This window comes from Erpetoichthys calabaricus, chromosome 1, assembly GCF_900747795.2.
Source record: "Erpetoichthys calabaricus chromosome 1, fErpCal1.3, whole genome shotgun sequence".
NCBI classification, from domain to species: Eukaryota; Metazoa; Chordata; class Cladistia; order Polypteriformes; family Polypteridae; genus Erpetoichthys; species Erpetoichthys calabaricus.
In genome coordinates, this window is record NC_041394.2 from 162,126,926 (window position 1) to 162,148,482 (window position 21,557).

General features: G+C 37.8%; 1 protein-coding gene across 2 annotated transcripts in view; it reads left to right on the forward strand.

Moving 5' to 3' along the window:
* The window catches only part of cwf19l1 (CWF19 like cell cycle control factor 1), a 134,439-nt gene that overhangs the window by 66,760 nt on the left and 46,122 nt on the right, over positions 1 to 21,557 (forward strand). For both annotated transcript variants that reach the window (XM_028808162.2, XM_051920441.1), the window contains exon 9: positions 17,022 to 17,121. In XM_028808162.2, the coding sequence (XP_028663995.1) occupies positions 17,022 to 17,121 (100 nt within the window). The remainder of the gene's footprint in view (positions 1 to 17,021; positions 17,122 to 21,557) is intronic.

Consider the following 21,557-nt stretch of genomic DNA (forward strand, 5'->3'; position numbering starts at 1 on the left):
CCACTCAAGGACATTCACGGAGTTGTCCTGAAGCCACTCCTTTGATATCTTGGCTGTGTGCTTAGGGTCGTTGTCCTGCTGAAAGATGAACCGTCGCCCCAGTCTGAGGTCGACAGCGCTCTGGAGCAGGTTTTCATCCAGGATGTCTCTGTACATTGCTGCAGTCATCTTTCTCTTTATCCTGACTAGTCTCCCAGTTCCTGCTGCTGAAAAACATTCCCACAGCATGATGCTGCCACCACCATGCTTCACTGTAGGGATGGCATTGGCCTGGTGATGAGCGGTGCCGGGTTTCTCCAAATGTGACACCTGGCATTCACACCAAAGAGTTCAGTCTTTGTCTCATCAGACCAGAGAATTTTCTTTCTCATGGTCTGAGAGTCCTTCAGGTGCCTTTTGGCAAACTCCAGGCGGGCTGCCATGTGCCTTTTACTAAGGAGTGGCTTCCGTCTGGCCACTCTACCATACAGGCCTGATTGGTGGATTGCTGCAGAGATGGTTGTCCTTCTGGAAGGTTCTCCTCTCTCCACAGAGGACCTCTGGAGCTCTGACAGAGTGACCATCGGGTTCTTGGTCACCTCCCTGACTAAGGCCCTTCTCCCCAGATCGCTCAGTTTAGATGGCCGGCCAGCTCTAGTAAGAATCCTGGTGGTTTCAAACTTCTTCCACTTACGGATGATGGAGGCCACTGTGCTCATTGGGACCTTCAAAGCAGCAGAAATTTTTCTGTAACGTTCCCCAGATTTGTGCCTCGAGACAATCCTATCTCGGAGGTCTATAGACAATTCCTTTGACTTCATGCTTGGTTTGTGCTCTGATATGAACTGTCAACTGTGGGACCTTATATAGACAGGTGTGTGCCTTTCCAAATCATGTCCAATCAACTGAATTTACCACAGGTGGACTCCAGTTAAGCTGCAGAAACATCTCAAGGATGATCAGGGGAAATAGGATGCACCTGAGCTCAATTATGAGCTTTATGACAAAGGCTGTGAATACTTTTTATTTTTAATAATAGAATTTTTTTATTTTTAATAAATTTGCAAAAATCTCAAGTAAACTTTTTTCACGTTGTCATTATGGGGTGTTGTTTGTAGAATTCTGAGGAAAAAAATGAATTTAATCCATTTTGGAATAAGGCTGTAACATAACAAAATGTGGAAAAAGTGATGCGCTGTGAATACTTTCCGGATGCACTGTATACTGTAGCATGGTGGTGCAGGGGTTATCAATGTTTATTCGTTCCAGTGTTTTCACTGTAAAATTAAGCTCAAGTACCATCTGTGTGGAGTTTGTATATTTTCCCTACATTATAGGCACTGGGTACTGTGGTTTTCCTCATACTGTACATACAGTCAGATATGTGTCTAGGGTAGAACAATCTGACACTAACCATTTGTAAAAGTAGTGGCAAGTCTGTACTTAAAGTTCATTTCCTGCTCAATGCTCCTGGGGATGCTTTTTTACTCCGGTGACTCTGAACTGCTTTTACTGTGTTTGATAATGGGATATTTTTTTGGACAATTGCATTGTGTTGTGGCATTTTAATGTACTGTGGTCTCCTGATCTACATTAACTACATCTGGCCTTTTGACCTTTGTGATCGCTGCTATGAAAATTCATTCTGCTCGTATTCCTTATATGTTGTGGATTTGTAGTCTGAAATGAATTATATCTGTAATAATCAATGTTGGAAATGATGACAGGCAAGGGACAACATCCTCCATTAATAACTTTGCCACTTAAAACACAAGCACCCCCCACAAAATATTAGTATTTAATTTTGATGACTGTGACTATTGCACTAAAATACTGCCTTGATCCTTTGATTTGTTTTTTTTGTTTTGTTTTTTTTAATTAATTTTATTGTAATCATTCCGTACAAATAGATCAATTTTTACAAAAAATAGGATTGAAAACAAATCAAACCCCACCCCTGAGAAGGAGAGGATGGCCAAAGGAGTAATACTTAAAGCTTGTAAACATACCTAAATTGTTAAGTTTAATAGGGCAATAAAGATAAATGGAGAAGAAAAAGAAATGCGGAGGTAATTCTTATTCTAAAATATTATTGATTAGATCCTGCCAGGTTTTGAAAAAGTTCTGTACAGATCCTCTGAGAATTTGATTTTTTCCAATTTCAAATAATATAAAACATCAGTTTCCCACTGACTTATAAGAGGATAGTTGGGATTCTTCCAATTTAGCAAAATAAGTCTGCGTGCCAAAAGTGTAGTGAATGCAATCACAGTTTGTTTGTCCTTCTCCACTTCAAATCCATCTGGAAGAACACCAAACACAGCTGTTAATGGGTTAGGAGGGATTGTGACACCAAGGCTGTCTGAAAGGCACTTAAAAAGTTTGGTCCAAAATGATGTTAATTTGGTGCAGGCCCAAAACATGTGACCTAGTGAGGCAGGAGCTTGATTACAGCATTCGCAGGTTGGATCTTACCCTGGGAATATTTTGGACAGTTTTAAGCGAGACAGATGTGCTCGATATATAATTTTGAGTTGAATAATTGTATGCTTTGCGCATATGGAACTTAAGTGGATTCTCTGCATTGCTACCTTCCACTCCTTTTCTGATATATTAATTAAGAGATCTTTTTCCCATTGTCCTCTTGGATCTTTGAAAGGAAGGGACTCTAATAAAATTTTATATATTGCAGAAATGGTGTCTAAGTCCTCGAAATTGAGCAGTATTTTTTCCAGCATGGTGGAGGGTACGAGGTGAGGAAAATCTGGCAGGTTCTGTTTAACAAAGCTTCTAATTTGAAGATAGTGAAATAAGGTTGGGCGGTATCCAAATTTTGATACCGTCAAACCTCCTCCCTATTTTACCTCGGTATACGGTATTACCGTGAATAATAAAAAAAATGTGACGTAAGGCTCAGACAGCGTCACCAACCTGTTGGCTTGTGCCTAAACCGTTCAGAAACTGAATATCAAACACTAATACTGAAACAATAACAAAATAACATGCAGAACAATATTAACAACTTCTATTAGCAACAAATAGCAGTTTATAAAAAAGTGCAAATAGAACAGTCAAACAGAATTAAATTAACATAAACATCCAAAACAGTTTTCGCGCGGAGACGCGCACACAAATCAATTAAATTAAATCACACCGCCTGAACAACTTTTAATAACAAAGAAGAGCAGCTTATAAAAAAGTGCAAATAGACCCACAACAGTCAACCAGAGTTGAATTAACATAAACATCATCCATATTATAAAACGTATTGCAAAGCAATAGTCCTAAACAAAAACTTCTTTCCAGTCTTCTTTCCAATATTGTTTTTAACGTAAACCAAATAAAAATACCTGAATCAATTAAATAAATAAAAATAAACACAGTGCGAATAGGAACGAATGGCAAGTGGCATCAATCTAGTCAAGATTTTTCGCTAGAAAAACCAGCATGTTTACTTTGTCCGGCTTTAACAGGGCACGTTGTGGACCGACAACTTTACCTGCGGTGCTGAAAACCCGCTCCGATGGTGTGCTTGTGGCACAGACGCACAGGTACTTTCGTGCCACTCGCGACATCTGGGGAAAACGCCTGGCAGCATTTTTCCACCAGAGAAGTGGGTCCTCGTCTCCTTGAGTAACTGGCTCCAAACAGTAGGCTGTTATTTCAGCTCCGACTCGGTCCTCTACGGTGCCGATGCCGACGGGACCTGCCATTGCATCAGATTTTTTTTGCAGCATACTTCCCAGAGTCATCTTTTTTCGTGAGGGTGCAGGTTGCGCCTCTCCCTCTTCCACTCTGATGGCCACTGGACCTGCTGCCTCTAAGCTCACAATCTCAGCCTGTAATTCAGCCTTGGTCTCAGCCAATGCGTTGTCATCCGTCTCATATCCTCCACGGTAACGAGGGTCGAGGAAAGTGCATTTTCGCAATATTTTGCGCACTGAATTGGGTTCATACTTGGCCTCCAGCTTTGTTAGCATGCCAGTTTTGATTGACTTTGTTAGCTGGAGGTCATTTTCTGACGCAGCCAACACATTGTCCCTGCAGAGCTGTAGTATGGGGAGGATACAGGAACTGGTCACATAATTTTCTCCTGACAAAATATCAGTGAAGTCACCGACTGGTTTCAGTGCTTCGTGAACAGCTTTCAAGACGTCCATGTCCTGCCAGGTCAGGGACAGGCTGCTTCTTCTGTCATCAGACAGGACGTGTCTGATCACTTGGGCCTGCTCGAGGATGCGCTCCACCATTGCCACTTTGGAGCCCCAGCGAGTTGCGCAGTCCTACCGACGGATGGATGGATGAATTAATTAATGAATGATGAATAAACGATTAAATGAATGAATAGGCCTAAATAAACAAATGAATGAATAAATAGGCCTAAATAAACGAATGAATGAATAAATAGACCTAAATAAACGAATGAATGCATAAATAAATAAGTCCATTAATGTATATTATTCCATTTGGTCAAATTTGCATGCACATTTTTTTTAGGCTAAATAAGTCCCTTATGCGCATCAAGCCTGCATTTATTTGATAAAAAATACAGGAAAAAAATTACAATTTAAAAAATGGTTTTCTATTTTAATATAGCCTACTTTTCAATATAATTTATTTATGTGATGCAAAGCATATATATATAATATATGCCCCTTTTTTTATATTTGAGACCCTGCACCTGAGGAACTCTCTGCACGTTTTATGCTTACCGTTATGAGACTATGTTTTGGGAGTCCCAAGTCCACTTGCTTCTTGTGGAGTTCATGCTTACGTTGCCAGCTGTGTGAAAAGGCCCCGACAATATTATGGCATAGTCCGAGGGCGCGCTCGGTTTTTTGCCTCTGGTCATGCAATCCATTTGTGACAGCCAAGTTTAGATTGTGACCGAAGCAGTATAGCCACGGCCAATGCAGGGACCTGATTGCGGCATGAATGTTGGCAGCGTTGTCAGTGGTTATGGCTGAAAGTTTTTTGTCGTCAAGTTGCCATTCCTGAAGTGCAGCTCTGAGCACAGCAGCAAGATTGTCCGCTGTATGACTCTCAGGAAAATACGTAGTTTGGAGGCATTTGGATTCAAGTTTCCAGTCAGGTGTAATAGTATGGACAGTCAGAGACATATATGGTGTCATGTTAACTGACAACCACATGTCAGTTGTTAGGAATAACTGTCTGCCGCTGACAGCAGCACTTGAACATTGTCTCTAACTTTACTATATAAATGTGGGACAGCTGTTTGTGAGAAATATTTCCGTCCAGGCAGCTCGTACTGGGCATCTCGGACCTTTACCATGTCCGTAAAGGACTTTTTTTCCACTGTGTGGAAAGAGACCATTTCCTTCGCCAAGTATTTTGTCACTGCATCAGTACAGGTTTTCCAATGGACACTGTCCCTTTTGTACTTTGTTGCTTTCCCGAAGGCCCCCATTACCGTCGGCTGTGTACTGGCGGTGGACCTAGATGTTTTTGGTCCTGCATCGGGAGGCGTTGAAACTGTTGCACTAAGTGAACTCGGGTCCATCCTCGCAGCAGTGAGTGGATGGTGGTTTCGTATATGCGACCTTAGGTTCGAGGTATTTCCATCTCTCGCGGTCACCTTTTTGTTGCACAATTTGCAAAATGCCTCGTCCGTATTTACAGCCTCTCCCTTCTCATTCGGTCGAAACCCAAAATACTGCCAAACTGCAGAAGTTGTGTTCTTTATCGAGACCAGGTCACTTGGTGCGCGACTCGCCATCTTTCCCCACCTCTCTCTCTCTCCTCCACGCTCTCACGTGATGACAACCACGCATACGCATTTTTAGGCATTAAATAAATTATATTTAATATTTAATCCTTGTCTCCCATATAAGTGCATTGTTTTTATGACGGTATAACGGTATTGAAACTGACACCGTTGCTATTTTTAGATCCCGCGGGATACCATATTACCGTATTACCGCCCAAGCCTATAGTGAAAGAATTGTGTAGCTGGAAGGTTAAATTTGAAATGTAATTGTTCAGAGGATGCAAAGATATTGTCTATATAAAGATCTCTGAGCAATTTAATCCTAAATCTTTTCCAGATATTGAAAACTACATATGTTTGCGAGGGTTGAAAGAGGTGGTTCTCTTGCAGAGGTGCCACAGATAAAAGATTCCCCATCTTAAAATGCTTTCTAAATTGGTTCCATGTTCTGAGTGACTGAAGCACAATTGGGTTATTAGTATATTTGCGATAACTTGCATTTATTGGGGCGCAGAGCAGGGAATATAAAGAAGTACTGCAGGATTTTACTTCTATTGCGAACCAAGCCTGTGTATGTTCATCTATTTGTGTCCAGGTTTTTATAGCTTGTATGTTTGCTGCCCAGTAATAAAACTGAAAATTAGGTAGAGCCATGCCACCTTCTGCCTGAGGTCTTTGTAGGGTTGCTCTTCGGATACATGAATGTTTTGAGTTCCAAATAAATGAGGTTATGGTTGAATCTAATTTTTAAAAAATTATTTATTGATGTACTGTATATTGGGATGTTTTGAAATTAAAAAAAAAGAAGCTTAGGAAGGATTTTCATCTTAATAACATTGATTCTTCCAGCTAGAGTGAGATGAAGGGTTGACCATCTATGCAAGTCTTGCTTAATTTTTTCCATACAGATGGTGAAATTTTGTTGATAAAGAGCTTTATGTTTACTTGTGATGTTTACCCCTAGGTATTTAAACTGATCTGCTATGGTAAAAGGTAGGGTGTCCAATCTAATATTATATGCTTGAGAATTCACTGGAAAGAGTATACTTTTATTCAAATTAATTCTGAGACCAGAGTGAAATTCTGTAAGCACTGTTAAAACTGAAGGCACAGTGTTTTCTGGCTCTGATATATATAAAACCATATCATCTGCATATAGAGAAATTTTCTGTTCCAGTCCTTCTCTGATAATCCCCTTTATCTGATTAGAATTTCGACAGTGGTCGACCAGTGGTTCATTGGCAATTGCAAACAGCAGTGGTGACAAGGGGCATCCTTGTCTGGTGCCACGTTCTAGTTTAAAGTAGTCTGAACAAATGTTGTTAATACAAACTGAAGCTTCTGGATTGGTATACAGTAGTTTGATCCATGCACAAATATTCAGGCCAAACCCAAATTTCTCTAATGTAGTGAAAAGGTAGTTCCATTCAATCATGTCAAATGCTTTTTCTGCATCCAATGATAATACTATCTCTGGGGTGTTTGATTTTGCTGGTGAATATATTACATTAAACAGGCATCGAAGATTGGAAGATAAGTGTCAGCCTTTAATAAATCCAGTTTGATCCTGTGATATTACCGAAGGCAGCACTTTCTCCATCCTTCTAGCTATGATTTTTGAGAGTATCTTAACATCATTTAATTTAATCATCAGAAGTGAAATTGGTCTGTATGATGCACATTGTAACAAGTCTTTATTTTGTTTAGGAAAGACAGTGATTAATGCTTGACGAAAGGTTTGAGGTAGAATTTGATTCTCTAGCTTCTGTAAATGTTGCCAATAAGAGGGGAGCTAGCTGAGTGGAGAATTTCTTATAAAATTCTACAGGGCCTGTTGATTTCCCGCCTTGAAGTGACTTTATAGCATCTAGTAATTCTGATAGCGTCAGAGGTTTATCCAGTTCCTCAGCACTAAAAGTATCTATTTGTGGTATCTGTAATGTATCCAGAAATGCATTAGATTGTTGTCATCTTTAAACTCAGTAGAATATAAGGTTTTATAGTAGTCTCTAAATGTGTGCATTATATTTTTATGGTCAATGATTTCATCTCCATTCGTGTTGGTGATTACTGGGATTGCATTGCGAACTTCTTGCTTGTGGATTTGTTGAAAAGCTTATTAGCTTTCTCTCCGTGTTCATAGTAATGATGTCTTGATTTATAAATAAGTTGTTCAGTTTCTTTAGTTGTCAAGATGTTGAGTTCTGTATGCAGAGCCTGCCTTTTCCTATGAAGAGCCTCGCTTGGAGGCCTTTAGAGTTTCCCAGAGTGTTCCTGCAGAAACCTCTGAGGGTGTGTTTGTCTCTAGTACGAAACTGATTTGTTTGGATATAAATTCTGTACAGTTTTCATCTGCTAATAGAAGTGGGTTAAGACGCCATCTGCGAGGTGAGTGTGAGGGGCATAATGATTTTAGCTCCAAGACCAGAGGTGCATGGTCGGAGATAACAATTGTCATATTTGCAAGATTTAATCGTAGGCAATAAATTATTATCCATCCATCCATTATCCAACCCACTATATCCTAACTACAGGGTCACGGGGGTCTGCTGGATCCAATCCCAGCCAACACAGGGCACAAGGCAGGAAACAAACCCCAGGCAGGGCGCCAGCCCACCTCAGAAATTATTATCTATAAAGAAATAATCAATTCTTGAGTAGCTATGATGCACTGGTGAGTAGAACGAATATGTTCTTGAGTTTGGGTTTAGAAACCTCCAGGGGTCTGATAAGTTGGTGTAATTGTCTTTGCAGTGTTAGATGTCGTCCCCCCTGTGACAGGAGTCCTATCTAAGAGTGGATTTAAAACACAATTAAAGTCCCCAGCCATTATAATTTTGAGTGTTCACATTGGGAATGGATGCAAATAGATTTTGCATGAATTCCTTATCATCGACATTGGGTGCATAAACATTTATCAAAATCATTTTACAGTTAACACTAGAATTACCAGAGCCTACGAAAAAACTCGTATATCCGGCCCACCTTAAATCGCTTCTTAAATCCGTTGACACCTCTCCGCCAGCATCCTTTGTCCTCTAAATGTGCTGATAAAAGACAAGCTGCCAGCAGCCGGCTATTCCATCCCCCCACCGACTTAGAACGTGAGCGAAGTTTTCCCAGCTCACGCCTTGATTGATTATGTGGGAGTGAAGTGGAGTTTTACAGTGGAAATAAGACATCATTATTCTAAAGTAATCTATGTAAACACATTGTTAAAACGGAAACTTTTTCATATTTTAGTAATAAATGTTACAAAATGTAGTAGGCATAAACTATAGAATATATAAAGCCCGAGTTCCAAAGATCAAATAAACACTTTCACAAAGCTTCAAGAATGATTCAACAGCTTCTGTGGCGTAGCGCGCTAAGATTTGCCTCTTAGCGCAGAGCAGCTTTTCCTTGTCTCACAGACCTGAGTTCGAATCCCCGCTGGGGATGAAGTGTTGCTTTTTTTTTCTTTTCTTTTAAACCTCAAACGGACATAAAATTTATACATTGGTATGCACTGTCAGTTACTGAGATCGTTAACCGCGCCTGCGCTTATTCAGTGCAGCAAGTACAACGCACATGTTCTTTTTTTCTTTCAGTACACGTGGCTTCCCTGTTTGTTTATACATCTAGTGACTTCTCTGCCTGTCTGTCTCTCTATTACGCAGTGCTCTGTCTGTCTGTGTGTTATGGATCTTAAAAATAAGTTATAAGGACAGTTGTTCCTGTTAATTGCAGTCTCAATTGTTAAAAAAATATTTGAAAAGGAGCATCCCACATGAAAATATAACGATCTCAGTAACTGACAGTGCATACCAATGTATAAATTTTATGCCCGTTTGAGGTTTAAAAGAAAAGAAAAAAAAAGCAACACTTCATCCCCAGCAGGGATTCGAACTCAGGTCTGTGAGACAAGGAAAAGCTGCTCTGCGCTAAGAGGCAAATCTTAGCGCGCTACGCCACAGAAGCTGTTGAATCATTCTTGAAGCTTTTGTGAAAGTGTTTATTTGATCTTTGGAACTCGGGCTTTATATATTCTATAGTTTATGCCTACTACATTTTGTAACATTTATTACTAAAATATGAAAAAGTTTCCGTTTTAACAATGTGTTTACACAGATTACTTTAGAATAATGATGTCTTATTTCCACTGTAAAATTCCACTTCACTCCCACATAATCAATCAAGGCGTGAGCTGGGAAAACTTCGCTCATGTTCTAAGTCGGTGGGGGGATGGAATAGCCGGCTGCTGGCAGCTTGTCTTTTATCAGCACATTTAGAGGACAAAGGATGCTGGCGGAGAGGTGTGAACGGATTTAAGAAGCGATTTAAGGTGGGCCGGATATACGAATTTTTTCGTAGGCTCTGGTAATTCTAGTGTTAAATAAGTTGCCCATGACCATCACATATCTCCCTTCAGGATCCGATACTACATCTGATGCTACAAATGAGACTGTTCTATGTATGAGAATTCCCACACCTCTAGTTTTCTTTGTAAAGCTAGAATGGAACATTTGGCCAGTCCAGTCTTTTTGCAGCCTGAACTGATCCTTGCTTAGTAAGTGGGTCTCCTATAAAAATACTATTTTAGTGTTTAAGCCTGTTAGGTGAGAGCATACTTTCTTTCTCTTTACTTCGTGATTCAGGCCTTTAACATTCCAGCTCACAAAGTTAACTGTCCCATCATGGAGACATTGATTCTGAATTTTTGATGTCATTTTAATCATTGTAATCTTAATTTCCAATTTCCCCACAAGTTATTGCCATACAGCCTATTGTTGCATTGATAGTTATAATTATAAGGATTAAAAGGATAAATTAGATATAGCCTGCTCTCTTTCTCTCCCCCCATATCCCCCCACCCCCCCCCATTTTGCCTCCCCACGTGAGGCTAGACCCCACTTCACAATGCCCCGGTCCTCTGACATACTGACATGTCATACATACAACCCCAACTCCCTTGTTTTGTTTTTGATACTTTTATCAGTAAGGCCAACTGTTTTTAATTTAATTATTTTACCTTTGCAGTTAAACTTTAGGTTAGGATTTATATTACTATGCATATTTATTTTTACACTATTGTCCTTCTCCATATACAATTCTAAACCTGGCCTAGATCAACCCCCCACCTCTGGCTAAGAGCCTGTCAACCTTTCTAGGGAAGGCAACACATAGTGTGAGACTGCCTCTGGAGCAAACCTTTGCTTCAGTCCCTCTGATGATTGAGTCCTCCACTATCATAGCCTCTGTCTTTCTGGGGTATGTTTTTTAGGTCAGAATCCTCAGAGACCCCATCCAGCTCTGTAAGGACCTGAAAACAGTTTGACACTTCCAATTCTGGAGTTGATGCCCCAAGACAGTGTGCATCCTTTGCCTGGTGGCCCACCTAGCTTTACGTGTCTGGTCTGAAGTCTCCTCCCGTGCCACATTAAAGGTGCACACTATCTTTCTCTAAAGGACACCTGGGCCAGGTTTGCTAATTCTCTACTAAAACGCAGGCCAACTAGTTCCTCCTCCTGTTCAGTGACCCTGAGCTTGAGGTACTGAATCAGCTGGCATCATCTGCAGATGTAGCCTTAAAGGAAGACTGACTCCTCTGATGAAACTTGGACATTCGTAATCATCATTTCTTTAAAGTGCCTGTTGGTAGACTGATTGCATTTATAGCTGAATCTGAAAAGTAAAATCAGCAACACACACTAAAAGATCAGCAATGCTCAAGGATAACTTTCAAGAAAATTAGATCTTTTATGGTCTTTTAGAAATGCCCTTTAGTGTTGGCAACAATTCATGGTAATCTCAAAGTGGGATATGTTCACTGGCTAGCTAGTATCTATCAATATTGCTTTCAAATCCGCCTGCTTTCATTCGGAGGAGCAGGGAGCAAGAGTCTTTCCTGGCAGCACTGGGCACAGTGTAGTAAATCAGCTCAGACAGGGTACCACTTCATTGTAGTGTTCAATCAGACTCACACTGGGACCATTTAATTAAAACTGTAAGGCTTTGAGAATAAGTGAGGAAAACTGGAGTACTCAGAAGAAAAGCATAGAAACACAGAGAAGTCATGTAACTCCAACAATCAGGTGCTGGGTTTGAACCTATTAAGCTGGATCTGTAGAATGGCCGTGCTAATCAGTTTACAGTACTGTGCCACCTAAGCTAAGATTATATTAACTACATTTTAACCATATACCTCAAATTTCTTAAGTAACAATTTACACCAAATTTTTTATGTAATCAAATTTTTTCTTCTAAAGTTAAAAGGAAATCCAGCATTCAGTATGTAAAAATAAGCCATAGCAGCTTTAACCAGCCACACCACTACATCCAACCAAGGGAGCAAGTGCATTACAAGTTTCTGGTCGTAAAATACCTTGTGGTATGCAGTTTTAAATTTTCATTTAGAAAAACCCAGTGATCTGTCTGTTGCTAGTTCTAGCCTGTTGTATGTCATTGTAACACAATTTGATATTAGAATTTTTAAACTCTGTAATGAGGTTGGTGCCCTGTAGAAAATTAGTTGCAGTCATAATTTGCACTCAGTGCTGCCAACATGTGCTTTATACAGCCATAAGACTCATTTATGTGTGTTCAGAAATGGATGATTAGATAGTTATAGTGCCCAGGACCCATTGTATTGCATATGTCATGAATAGAATTGCCGAAACCATCCATCCGTATTTAAACCCAGTTATCCTGTTCAGGATTATGGGGAAGCTGGAGCCTATCCCAGCAAGCCTCAGGCACAAGACAGGAACAACCCCCAGACTGGGTGTCAGTCCATCACAGAGTGAACACAATCTCACATAAACAAAAACCAAGTATGCTGAATTCAGTGAGTATGCAAGTGTGTGCATCCTTTCATGCTCAGACTGAACTAATTTGATTTTTCAGTCAATCCAGTCTGTTAGCCCTTTATATTTATTAAATGGCTTTCCATATGTAGTTTTCTCTGTGTCTCCTTCTTTCTAAAGGATTAATTTAGAATGGGGGAGCATGCAGTATACTCGTTGATAACCTCATTTCTCCAGACAAAGCAAGCTGTTTTGTTTTTCCTCTTTCAGAATTTCAGTTTAATTTGGGTTATCTGTTTAAACAGACAGCATCTTGGCAGTAAACCCCTTGCCAAAAAGAATGGTTTGCCCATTTTTGGCATGTCACTGTGGATAATAAACTTTTAAAAACATTCTGAAAATGCTTTACTGTGTACTGTGAAAACTAGAAAACTGTGTTTTCAGATACTGTATATCACATATACTGTATCAATGTTAGTGAACAATTGCAAAAGGAAAAGAGATGGATATATTTGCATAATCTGGTTGTGTGTTTAACACTGTATGAGGGTTAGTACCTAACTCTGACACTCACTCTCATTGTTAACCTATTTAGAGTGACTAATCACTTTTAATTTGTGTTTTTTGAGATGATGTTAGCTCTTCTGACTCACTTTCCCCACATTCTTATCTTCACTTCCACATGCACTCTTTGTAGGTTTTCTTCTGTTTCCTCCCCTGCAAAAGACATGCTAGCTATCCTGACTGGTGTCTATAGGATTTGACTGCATTACTAAGGACCAATTAAATTCAAAGTATAAGCAGAAGTTTAAAATAGGGATCCAGTGAAAATAGTGATAAAGTTTGAATTTGTTAAGGCATTCAGAATGTGAATTTAGGGAAGTGTAGTAAATTCAGTATGCAATAAAATTAAATTCCAGGCTCTTACACGCAAATTTTAACAGCACCAAAGAAAAAATAGAATACTACAGTGATTATTGTTGACATTTGCAGAACATTGTGTGTATCGTACAGAGAAGGAAAATGACACACAGAATTATACAAGGAAAGTGCAATGGCTGTACTAGCAACAAAATTGGAAGAGCCCTTGTCTTAAAAATAAGTAATGTCAATGAGACAGTGGCATTGGGTAAAAATTGTGGATTTGTCATTATGGCAGAACGATTAGTTGGTATTAGACAAAAAAAAAAAGGACCAACTACAGCAGTTCACAAATTTTCTGATAATACTGTAAAGCACTTGCCTGACTGATGCAAAGCCCTAATTTTTTTTTTTGAACAGTAGAACATTTACAACAATCTAGACAACAACAGGCCATTCGGTCCATCAAAGCTCGCCAGTCCTATTTACTTAATTCTTCTAATAACATCAAGTCCCTGAAGTCCTAATGTCTACCACATTACTTGGTAACGTATTCCATGTGTCTATGGTTCTCTGTGTCAAGAAAAAGTTCCTAATGTTTGTGCAAAATTTATCCTTCACAAGTTTCCAACTCTATCCCCGTGATCTAAATGAACTCATTTTAAAATTACAGTTTAGATCCACTGTACAAATTCCTTTCATAATTTTAAATACTTCAGTCATGTCTCCCCTTAATCTTATTTTGCTTAAACTGAAAAGGCTCAGCTGTTTTAATTTTTCCTCATAATAGGATCCGTAATCACTTGCTCACCTACCAGTGACTGGAGCTGTCTGGTTTTATGCCTAAGAGGTCTACCATTGACTGCATCCTGGCACTGAGGGTTCTCATAGAGTTCAAACGTGAATATCAGCAGAGTTTCTTGCAGCCTTTGTCGATTTTCGTGAAGCATTCGACTCAGTTGATCAAGCTGCACTGTGGGAAATCCTGAGACTTTGCGGGATCCCCTCAAGGTTGCTGGATATCATGGCCGGCCTGTACACTGGTACTGTGAGTGCTGTGCAGAGTGGAGGCAAAACCTCTGCATTTTTCCCCAGTTAATTCTGGGGTTTGTCAGGGGTGTTTTCTTGTAACTACTCTGTTCAATGCTTGCATGGACTGGGTGTTGGGCAAGATCGTGGGGTGCAGTGGTTGTGGGGCATCTGTTAGTGAAGAAAGATTCACTAATCTTGACTTTGCTGACGATGCTATGATCTTCGCAGAGTCAATGGAGGCTCTGATCAGGGCTCTTGAGAGTCTGAGTGTCTGGGCTTGTGAGTGTCCTGGATAAAAACTAAGATCCAGGCCTTTAATGACCTCTTGGGCACAACCATCCGCAGTGTTGTCTGTCTGCAGAAATAGTGTCAAACTTGGCAACAGGTTTACTTACCTCGGCAGTGACATTAATGTCTCTGGTGACTCTTCCTATGTAGTCAGTAGATGGATTGGGAGAGCATGGGGGGTCATGAGGTCACTGGAAAGTGGTGTGTGGCGCTCCTGATATCTATGCAAAAGGATGAAGGTCTACGTCTTTAGATTCCTGGTGCTTCCTGTCTTGCTATATGGTTGTGAGACATGGATGCTATCCAGTGACCTGAGATGAAGTCTGGACTTCTTCGGTACTGTGTCTCTTCGGAGAATCCTTGGGTACCACTTGTTTGACTTTGCTCACGGAGTCTCAAATGAGGCGCTTACCTGCATTGTAAGGGAGCGTCAGTTACGGCACTAAGGCCATGTGGCGCGATTCCTCAAGGTTGATCCAGCTTACACAATCCTCATTGTTGACAACCCGAGTGGCTGTAACAGGCCAAGGGGACACCCACGTAACACCTGGCTGCGGCAGATAGATTGTCATTTCTGGAGGGTGGGACTGGACCCTGTGTCTGCCTTGGGCGTTACCAACCCAGATTCTAAGCTGTTTCGTCGTGTTGTTGGGTGCGGCAATGTGCTCTGCCAGTTCATGTTCCCCAGCTTAGCTTGACCTGATGTGATGCATATCAGTCATCATGTGGTCTTTCTGGTTCTCAGATATTGACAGATAGAACTTTATTTGTCCCCATGGGGAAATTTGGCTTTTCACAGAAGCTCTTTAAATAAGCATCCACACAAATAGGTAGATAAGCAAGTAAATATACACACACTGGAATGACATAAATGGAGATAAGAGAGCCTGCTGTTAATTCATGATACAGGAAGTATATATTTGAAAGTAGGAAACATGGGACCAGCTTGACACTAGAGTTTAGAATATATTTATAAGATGTCTGTTGTGACCTTAATAAGTTGACTGACTCAGTAATTTGTTTTATTTGCTTTTGTTGAAATGTGTGTATTCCATTTAAATCAATACACGTGAATATCGGCAGAGTTTCTTTGTAGCCTTTGTCGATTTTCATAAAGCATTCGACTCAGTTGATCAAGCTGCACTGTGAGAAATCAATTCAGGTTCCGTAGATAAACAAAATATATGTGAATAAAGACAACCGTGCTTTTAGGTAGATAGGTGAAAGTCAGAAGCAATTTAATATGAATCTGTCATGTAGCAAAACAGTGCCAAAGATGAATATAGGAATACTTTTCAGAATAAAAGCACCAGTAACTACTATACCCTTCATTTACAGACAGTTTAAATGAATTCTACCAAAAAATATGAAAAAGAAGTTTGAATAGGATAAACATAGATATGTGCTTTTAGCTGCCCCTTCAGTAGCCTGATTAGATGAGTTTTGAAGTCAGGAAAGTGTTACAAATTAAGACTTTTTATTAATTTTTAGTATGTTTTCTTTAAATACCTTCATGTTTTTGCAGTCAGTTTGGGTTTCCTAGTCGTAGACTTTTAATTGTGTTTTTTTTTTTTTTTTAATTACACGGATTTGTTCCTATACATAATTTTGGACTTTTTTCGCTACAATTTGTATCTCTCAGGTGCTGCCATTTTGTGGATCGTATTCATGTGTGTGTCATCATCTGGTGTTCACATAGAACATGACCTTGAACATGAACCATTGTTAAGGGGTTTAAAGATCAGCTCGAGCAGCTGTGTTTTATCCGAGTTTGCAGACACAAAACCCTTTTTGAATTTTACCCTTTCAAAAGTATTCTTTTTAAGTCCTTCTGTTTTTGACCTTTAGCTTTGAAACTTTTTGACTATGATTTTTGATTCTCCTTTTATTAAGAGTGTTTGATCTCCATGTTTTCACTTTTCTTTTGTTCTTTTTTTAAGGACTATACATTTTCTCCTCTCGAAACATCTTGCTTACATAACGCAGAGCTGCAGTGAAAATTGCATCACATGCCTAGACTGTTCTGGGGCTAACATAAAACCCACAGAGAGAAAATAAAATGTGCAATCTATAGGAATTTGTGTAGCAGATACAGTATATTCTGTTTGTGGTAGTGCAATGATGACATTTTAGCCTCTTTTAATATAAAATGTGCATAATTTGAATGATATAGTATACCTTAACAGCAGATACAGTATATTCTGTTTGTGGTAGTGCAATGATGACATTTTAGCCTCTTTTAATATAAAATGTGCATAATTTGAATGATATAGTATACCTTAACTTTTGCTGACAATGTGCATCCCGTTTGTGGGGAAAATTAATATATCTATGTATTTTTTTTCTAGGTTGACAGTTCACCTCAGTTTTTCTTTGATTTGAGTAAACAGCGAAAAAGACATTCAAAAGATGAAAAGCCTTGTCACCTTAACAAACCAAAGAGGCCTCGTAAGTATTAATGATTAAAGAATTGTAATTTCTGTACTGGAACATTTCCTACTTGTATTTCAGTGTATGTTTTTCCTTCATGTATATTTAAACCCTGTTTGAGTTTAAGAATAATTATCTAACAATTTCTTACTTTTACATTTTTCCTAATGTAAAAGTTTTTAACATACTTGGTTTCTGGTAGCAGTATCTATCAAGAGGTGGTTTATTTTTCTTAAAATATTTAATAAAGGCTTTCACCCAAATTCTGAATAATTTCTTTACTAAAATTAAAACATACAAAGAAATAATATTTATATTGGTAAGCCACAGTGAGGCTGAACTTTCAGTGTTGGTTATAAGTGCCAAGTCTGGACAACTTTCAATGACACGCCATTAGTAGTAAACCTGTTAAACAACATAGTCATTCCAAGTACACTTTGCTGTGGCTTGTGAGGAGTGAAGCCTGCTGTTTGTGACACATGATCAGTTGCAGTCATTTTACCAGATGATGCTACCTTCACGTGGTATGGATTAGTCAACCATAGTGTGTTGCTCAAATTTATTATCTTGAGCGTCGTGGCTCAAAATCATGAAAGAGCTGGAAGGATCCAAAAAGATCAAAAGTCATTTTCTTAGAATGTGAATCTTCAAGGGTTAAGACACAGGCAAAGAGGCTTGCTGATAAAGCATTTCATGAAGGGAAAATGTCCTCCTAGATTTCATTATTAAATTCATTCTGCCAATATCGATGTATTTTGGTGATATTTAAGCAAAAACGTGGGTCATTTTTGGTGCCAGGGAACATTAACATTTTTTTTCAATTTAAATTATTACTAATTATGTGTTCACTTTAAGAAAGTTCATCTTATAAAGACACTTAATCAAAATGTTTTCATGAACATGTTGATTTCACAAATTTGGGAAAGCCTGTATAGTGTTTCACTGATAATTTTTTGACAGCCTAAACTAGTTGTGCCAGTTGGTATGTTAAAAGTATAAACTAACACAGAGTTACTGGATTGAATTATTTCTTTAATATGAAAAGAATTATGATTGATTTCCAATAAAAGAAATACAAAAATTAGATTAAATCCTGTTAAGATAGTGTAAAACTTTTTTGTTGTTGAAATATTAATTACATACTATTAACATTTTTATTATAATTTATTTAAGCTAACATAAATTGAGGGCTGAATTTCAGTGTTGACTTGGGGAAATTCCCAGCGAATAAGGGGATTTATTGATTTAGGGCATTTCACAATGTGTTTTTTTGATAGAATAATACATAATCCTTTAATTTGTCCCATGTATATGCACTAAATTTATTAATTACAATTTCTGAAAATAATGCTTAATGGATACTAGCAAATATCATTACCCAGATGATGATTTATTAATGACTTAGGGATCCATAAGCAAAGAGATTATTTAGGATGCATTAAATGTCGAGTATCTAATTTACAAAAAACTCTTTAAAGCTCCTCTTGTAACAAGAATAATCTACATTGTCAGGTGTTTGACATTTGCTGTTGTGAGAGTTACTTTTGTATCCATCTATGTCTTAACTAAAACAGCATTTAATGAAAAAATCTCTATGCCTTCACCTTTAAACAGTTCTGTAGTTTGGACACATCCATAATTAGCTCTATAATAGGACACACTTCGTCTTATTATTTTTAATCAGCAATCGGTATATTTGCAATTGCAGAATACATCTCAACCACTATTACAAGAACTTGTTTGGGTGTGCCCTGCTCTCATATTTTAGTTGTGCTAATGGACTTTGAAACCATAACAAGCATAGTAAATTTAGTGTTTGTCCATTCACTTTTAGCTAGTAAGTAAATTGTATTTAGCAATTTAGATATCAAGGTGTTACTCTGAGGCTGAGCTGTTGTTAATGCAATAGATGTTGTATTATTACTGCCTTATGATGGCATTTAAAAGAAGCCCCATGAAGAGAGCTGCTTAGAAGACTAGTTTGAAAGATTTTAAACATTTATAATTTGTATTTTAAGAAATATCATATTTACAGCAACTCTGTAGCTCAATTTTGCCACCATTTTAGACAAGTCATATGTAGAGAAATATTTAAGCTTCACAGTGTTTCTTGATTTGTTTTGTAATTCATCTCTGTCTTTGAGTTCTTTATTTGTAATAACTCTTCAGCTTTGGTGAAGCCAATGTCACATTATTCAGTTTCTAGTTGTAGGCTATTTCAGACTTAGTGCCTGCAGATCTGATTATATGACAGAAAATTGATGGGGATGTCAAATTTAGTGACTGCATGCCAACTTTCCAGCACTGTTGTGCTATTGTGGTAGCTGCTTTTTCTAACAGAAAAAAATACCAAATTCCTGAACTGTAGTTCAGCTCCTATAAATTTTTATTCTGCACTGGATATAAATTATTTAAATAAAGTAATAACAAAGCCTAAACATGAACCTTGGCTTGCTCAAGTTACTGAAAGAAACACTTTCTTTATTAAACGCAATATGATACCAAGATGTAATATATTAATTTATTATGTGGCTTGTGGTCAACAAAAAATAAGCATCCTTGACACAATCTGTTACTCTGTGATCACATACATTCAAAATGTTTAACAATCTAGGTGAAATAATTTTAACATGGGAATTTGCCTTTATTGATTCATATTTTATTTGTCTTCCTCTGTAAATAGTCCTTCCTTCAATAAAGAAGTAAAAATGAAAACAGACGTGCACTGTAGGTCACATTGGAGTGGCATTATTTTGTCACTTTTACTTCATTTGTGATTTGCCAAAGACTTGGGCGTCAGAGTTGACCTCACAGATTTCTTGAATTACTCAACAGCCTTTAAACCCTTTTTTCCTTGCTCTGTTTCCCTAAAGCAGTGTCCATCTCTTTTGTACAAACTGGGTGCACTTTTCCTTTGTATGTTTTATAACATAACATAACATAACACAACACAACTAAGGGCACTAAATTATAACATCATAACGTTTAGTGTTGGAGTAGTCATTTTTTATAAGAACTAGAGCATTCATGTAGCCACTTGCAACTGCATTCATGCAATCCATGCACCTGCTGATATACAAATGTATACTTCTCCCATCGTTTAAGTGCAAAGTGTAGGCAAAGCTCTCTTGATTAAAAGGTACGAGTTCTGATCAGTAATGTGAAGCTAAGTGGGCACATTTAAAACCTTCCATTCAATTTTGAATATTTGTAAAGTAAAATCATCCATGTGTATCCTAAATTCAGTGCTGTATATGTAACAGGAATTGTTTCTTAGAACCGGTATCACGGTCACACTGCAGATGGGGAGGCAAGTTTCCAGCTCTTTGAGCAGAGAGCAAAGAAACAGTTATCTGTTGCAGTGATCTATGACAGTCTGCTAACGCTTAATGATATGATAACTTGTTTTAACACCCAGCCCTTTAACTTTCTACCACTTGCACTTCAGGGCAGAGTGCTCATTTCTTGGTTGGGGAAAACCATATACATACTGAGTATGAGTATACCTACCTGGCAATATTAGCCAAAAACCAGTACTAATGAATATTATCTATGCAACCTTTTCTCTCATCATGAACTCTTCTCCAACTGGCTTATAGTTTTTCTCTTAATAACTAATGCAATTTGTTTCAGTTAGGGATCATATGCAGTATAAATATAAACTAATATATATATATATATATATATATATATATATATATATATATATATATATACACACTAGCAAAATACCCGCGCTTCGCAGCGGAGAAGTAGTGTGTTAAAGAGGTTATGAAAAAGAAAAGGAAACATTTTAAAAATAACGTAACATGATTGTCAATGTAATTGTGTTGTCATTGTTATGAGTGTTGCTGTCATATATATATATATATATATATATATATATATATATATATAATATATATACACACACACACACATAAACATATATATATGTATATACATATATACACATCTACATATACACATATCTACATATATATATATGTATATATATATATACACATATCAACATATATATACACATACATATACACACATACATACACATATTCATATATATACATACATACATATATGTGTATATATATATATATTTATTTACATATATACATATCTACATATATCTAGACATACATATATACATACATACATACATACATACATACATATATATATATATATATATATATATATATATATATATATATATATATATATATATATATATATATATATATATATATATATATATATCAAAATACCCGCGCTTCGCAGCGGCGAAGTACTGCTTTAAAATTTTTATTAAGAAGAAAAGTAAACCTTTTTAAACTGAGGGAAAATGAATCAATAATTATTTGTTAAGGATCTCTCTGTATACCACGTTGTCAGTTCGCCCCTCCGGTTGTAATATGACCAAGCTGTGTGCTGAGCTTACTCTTGAGCATACAACG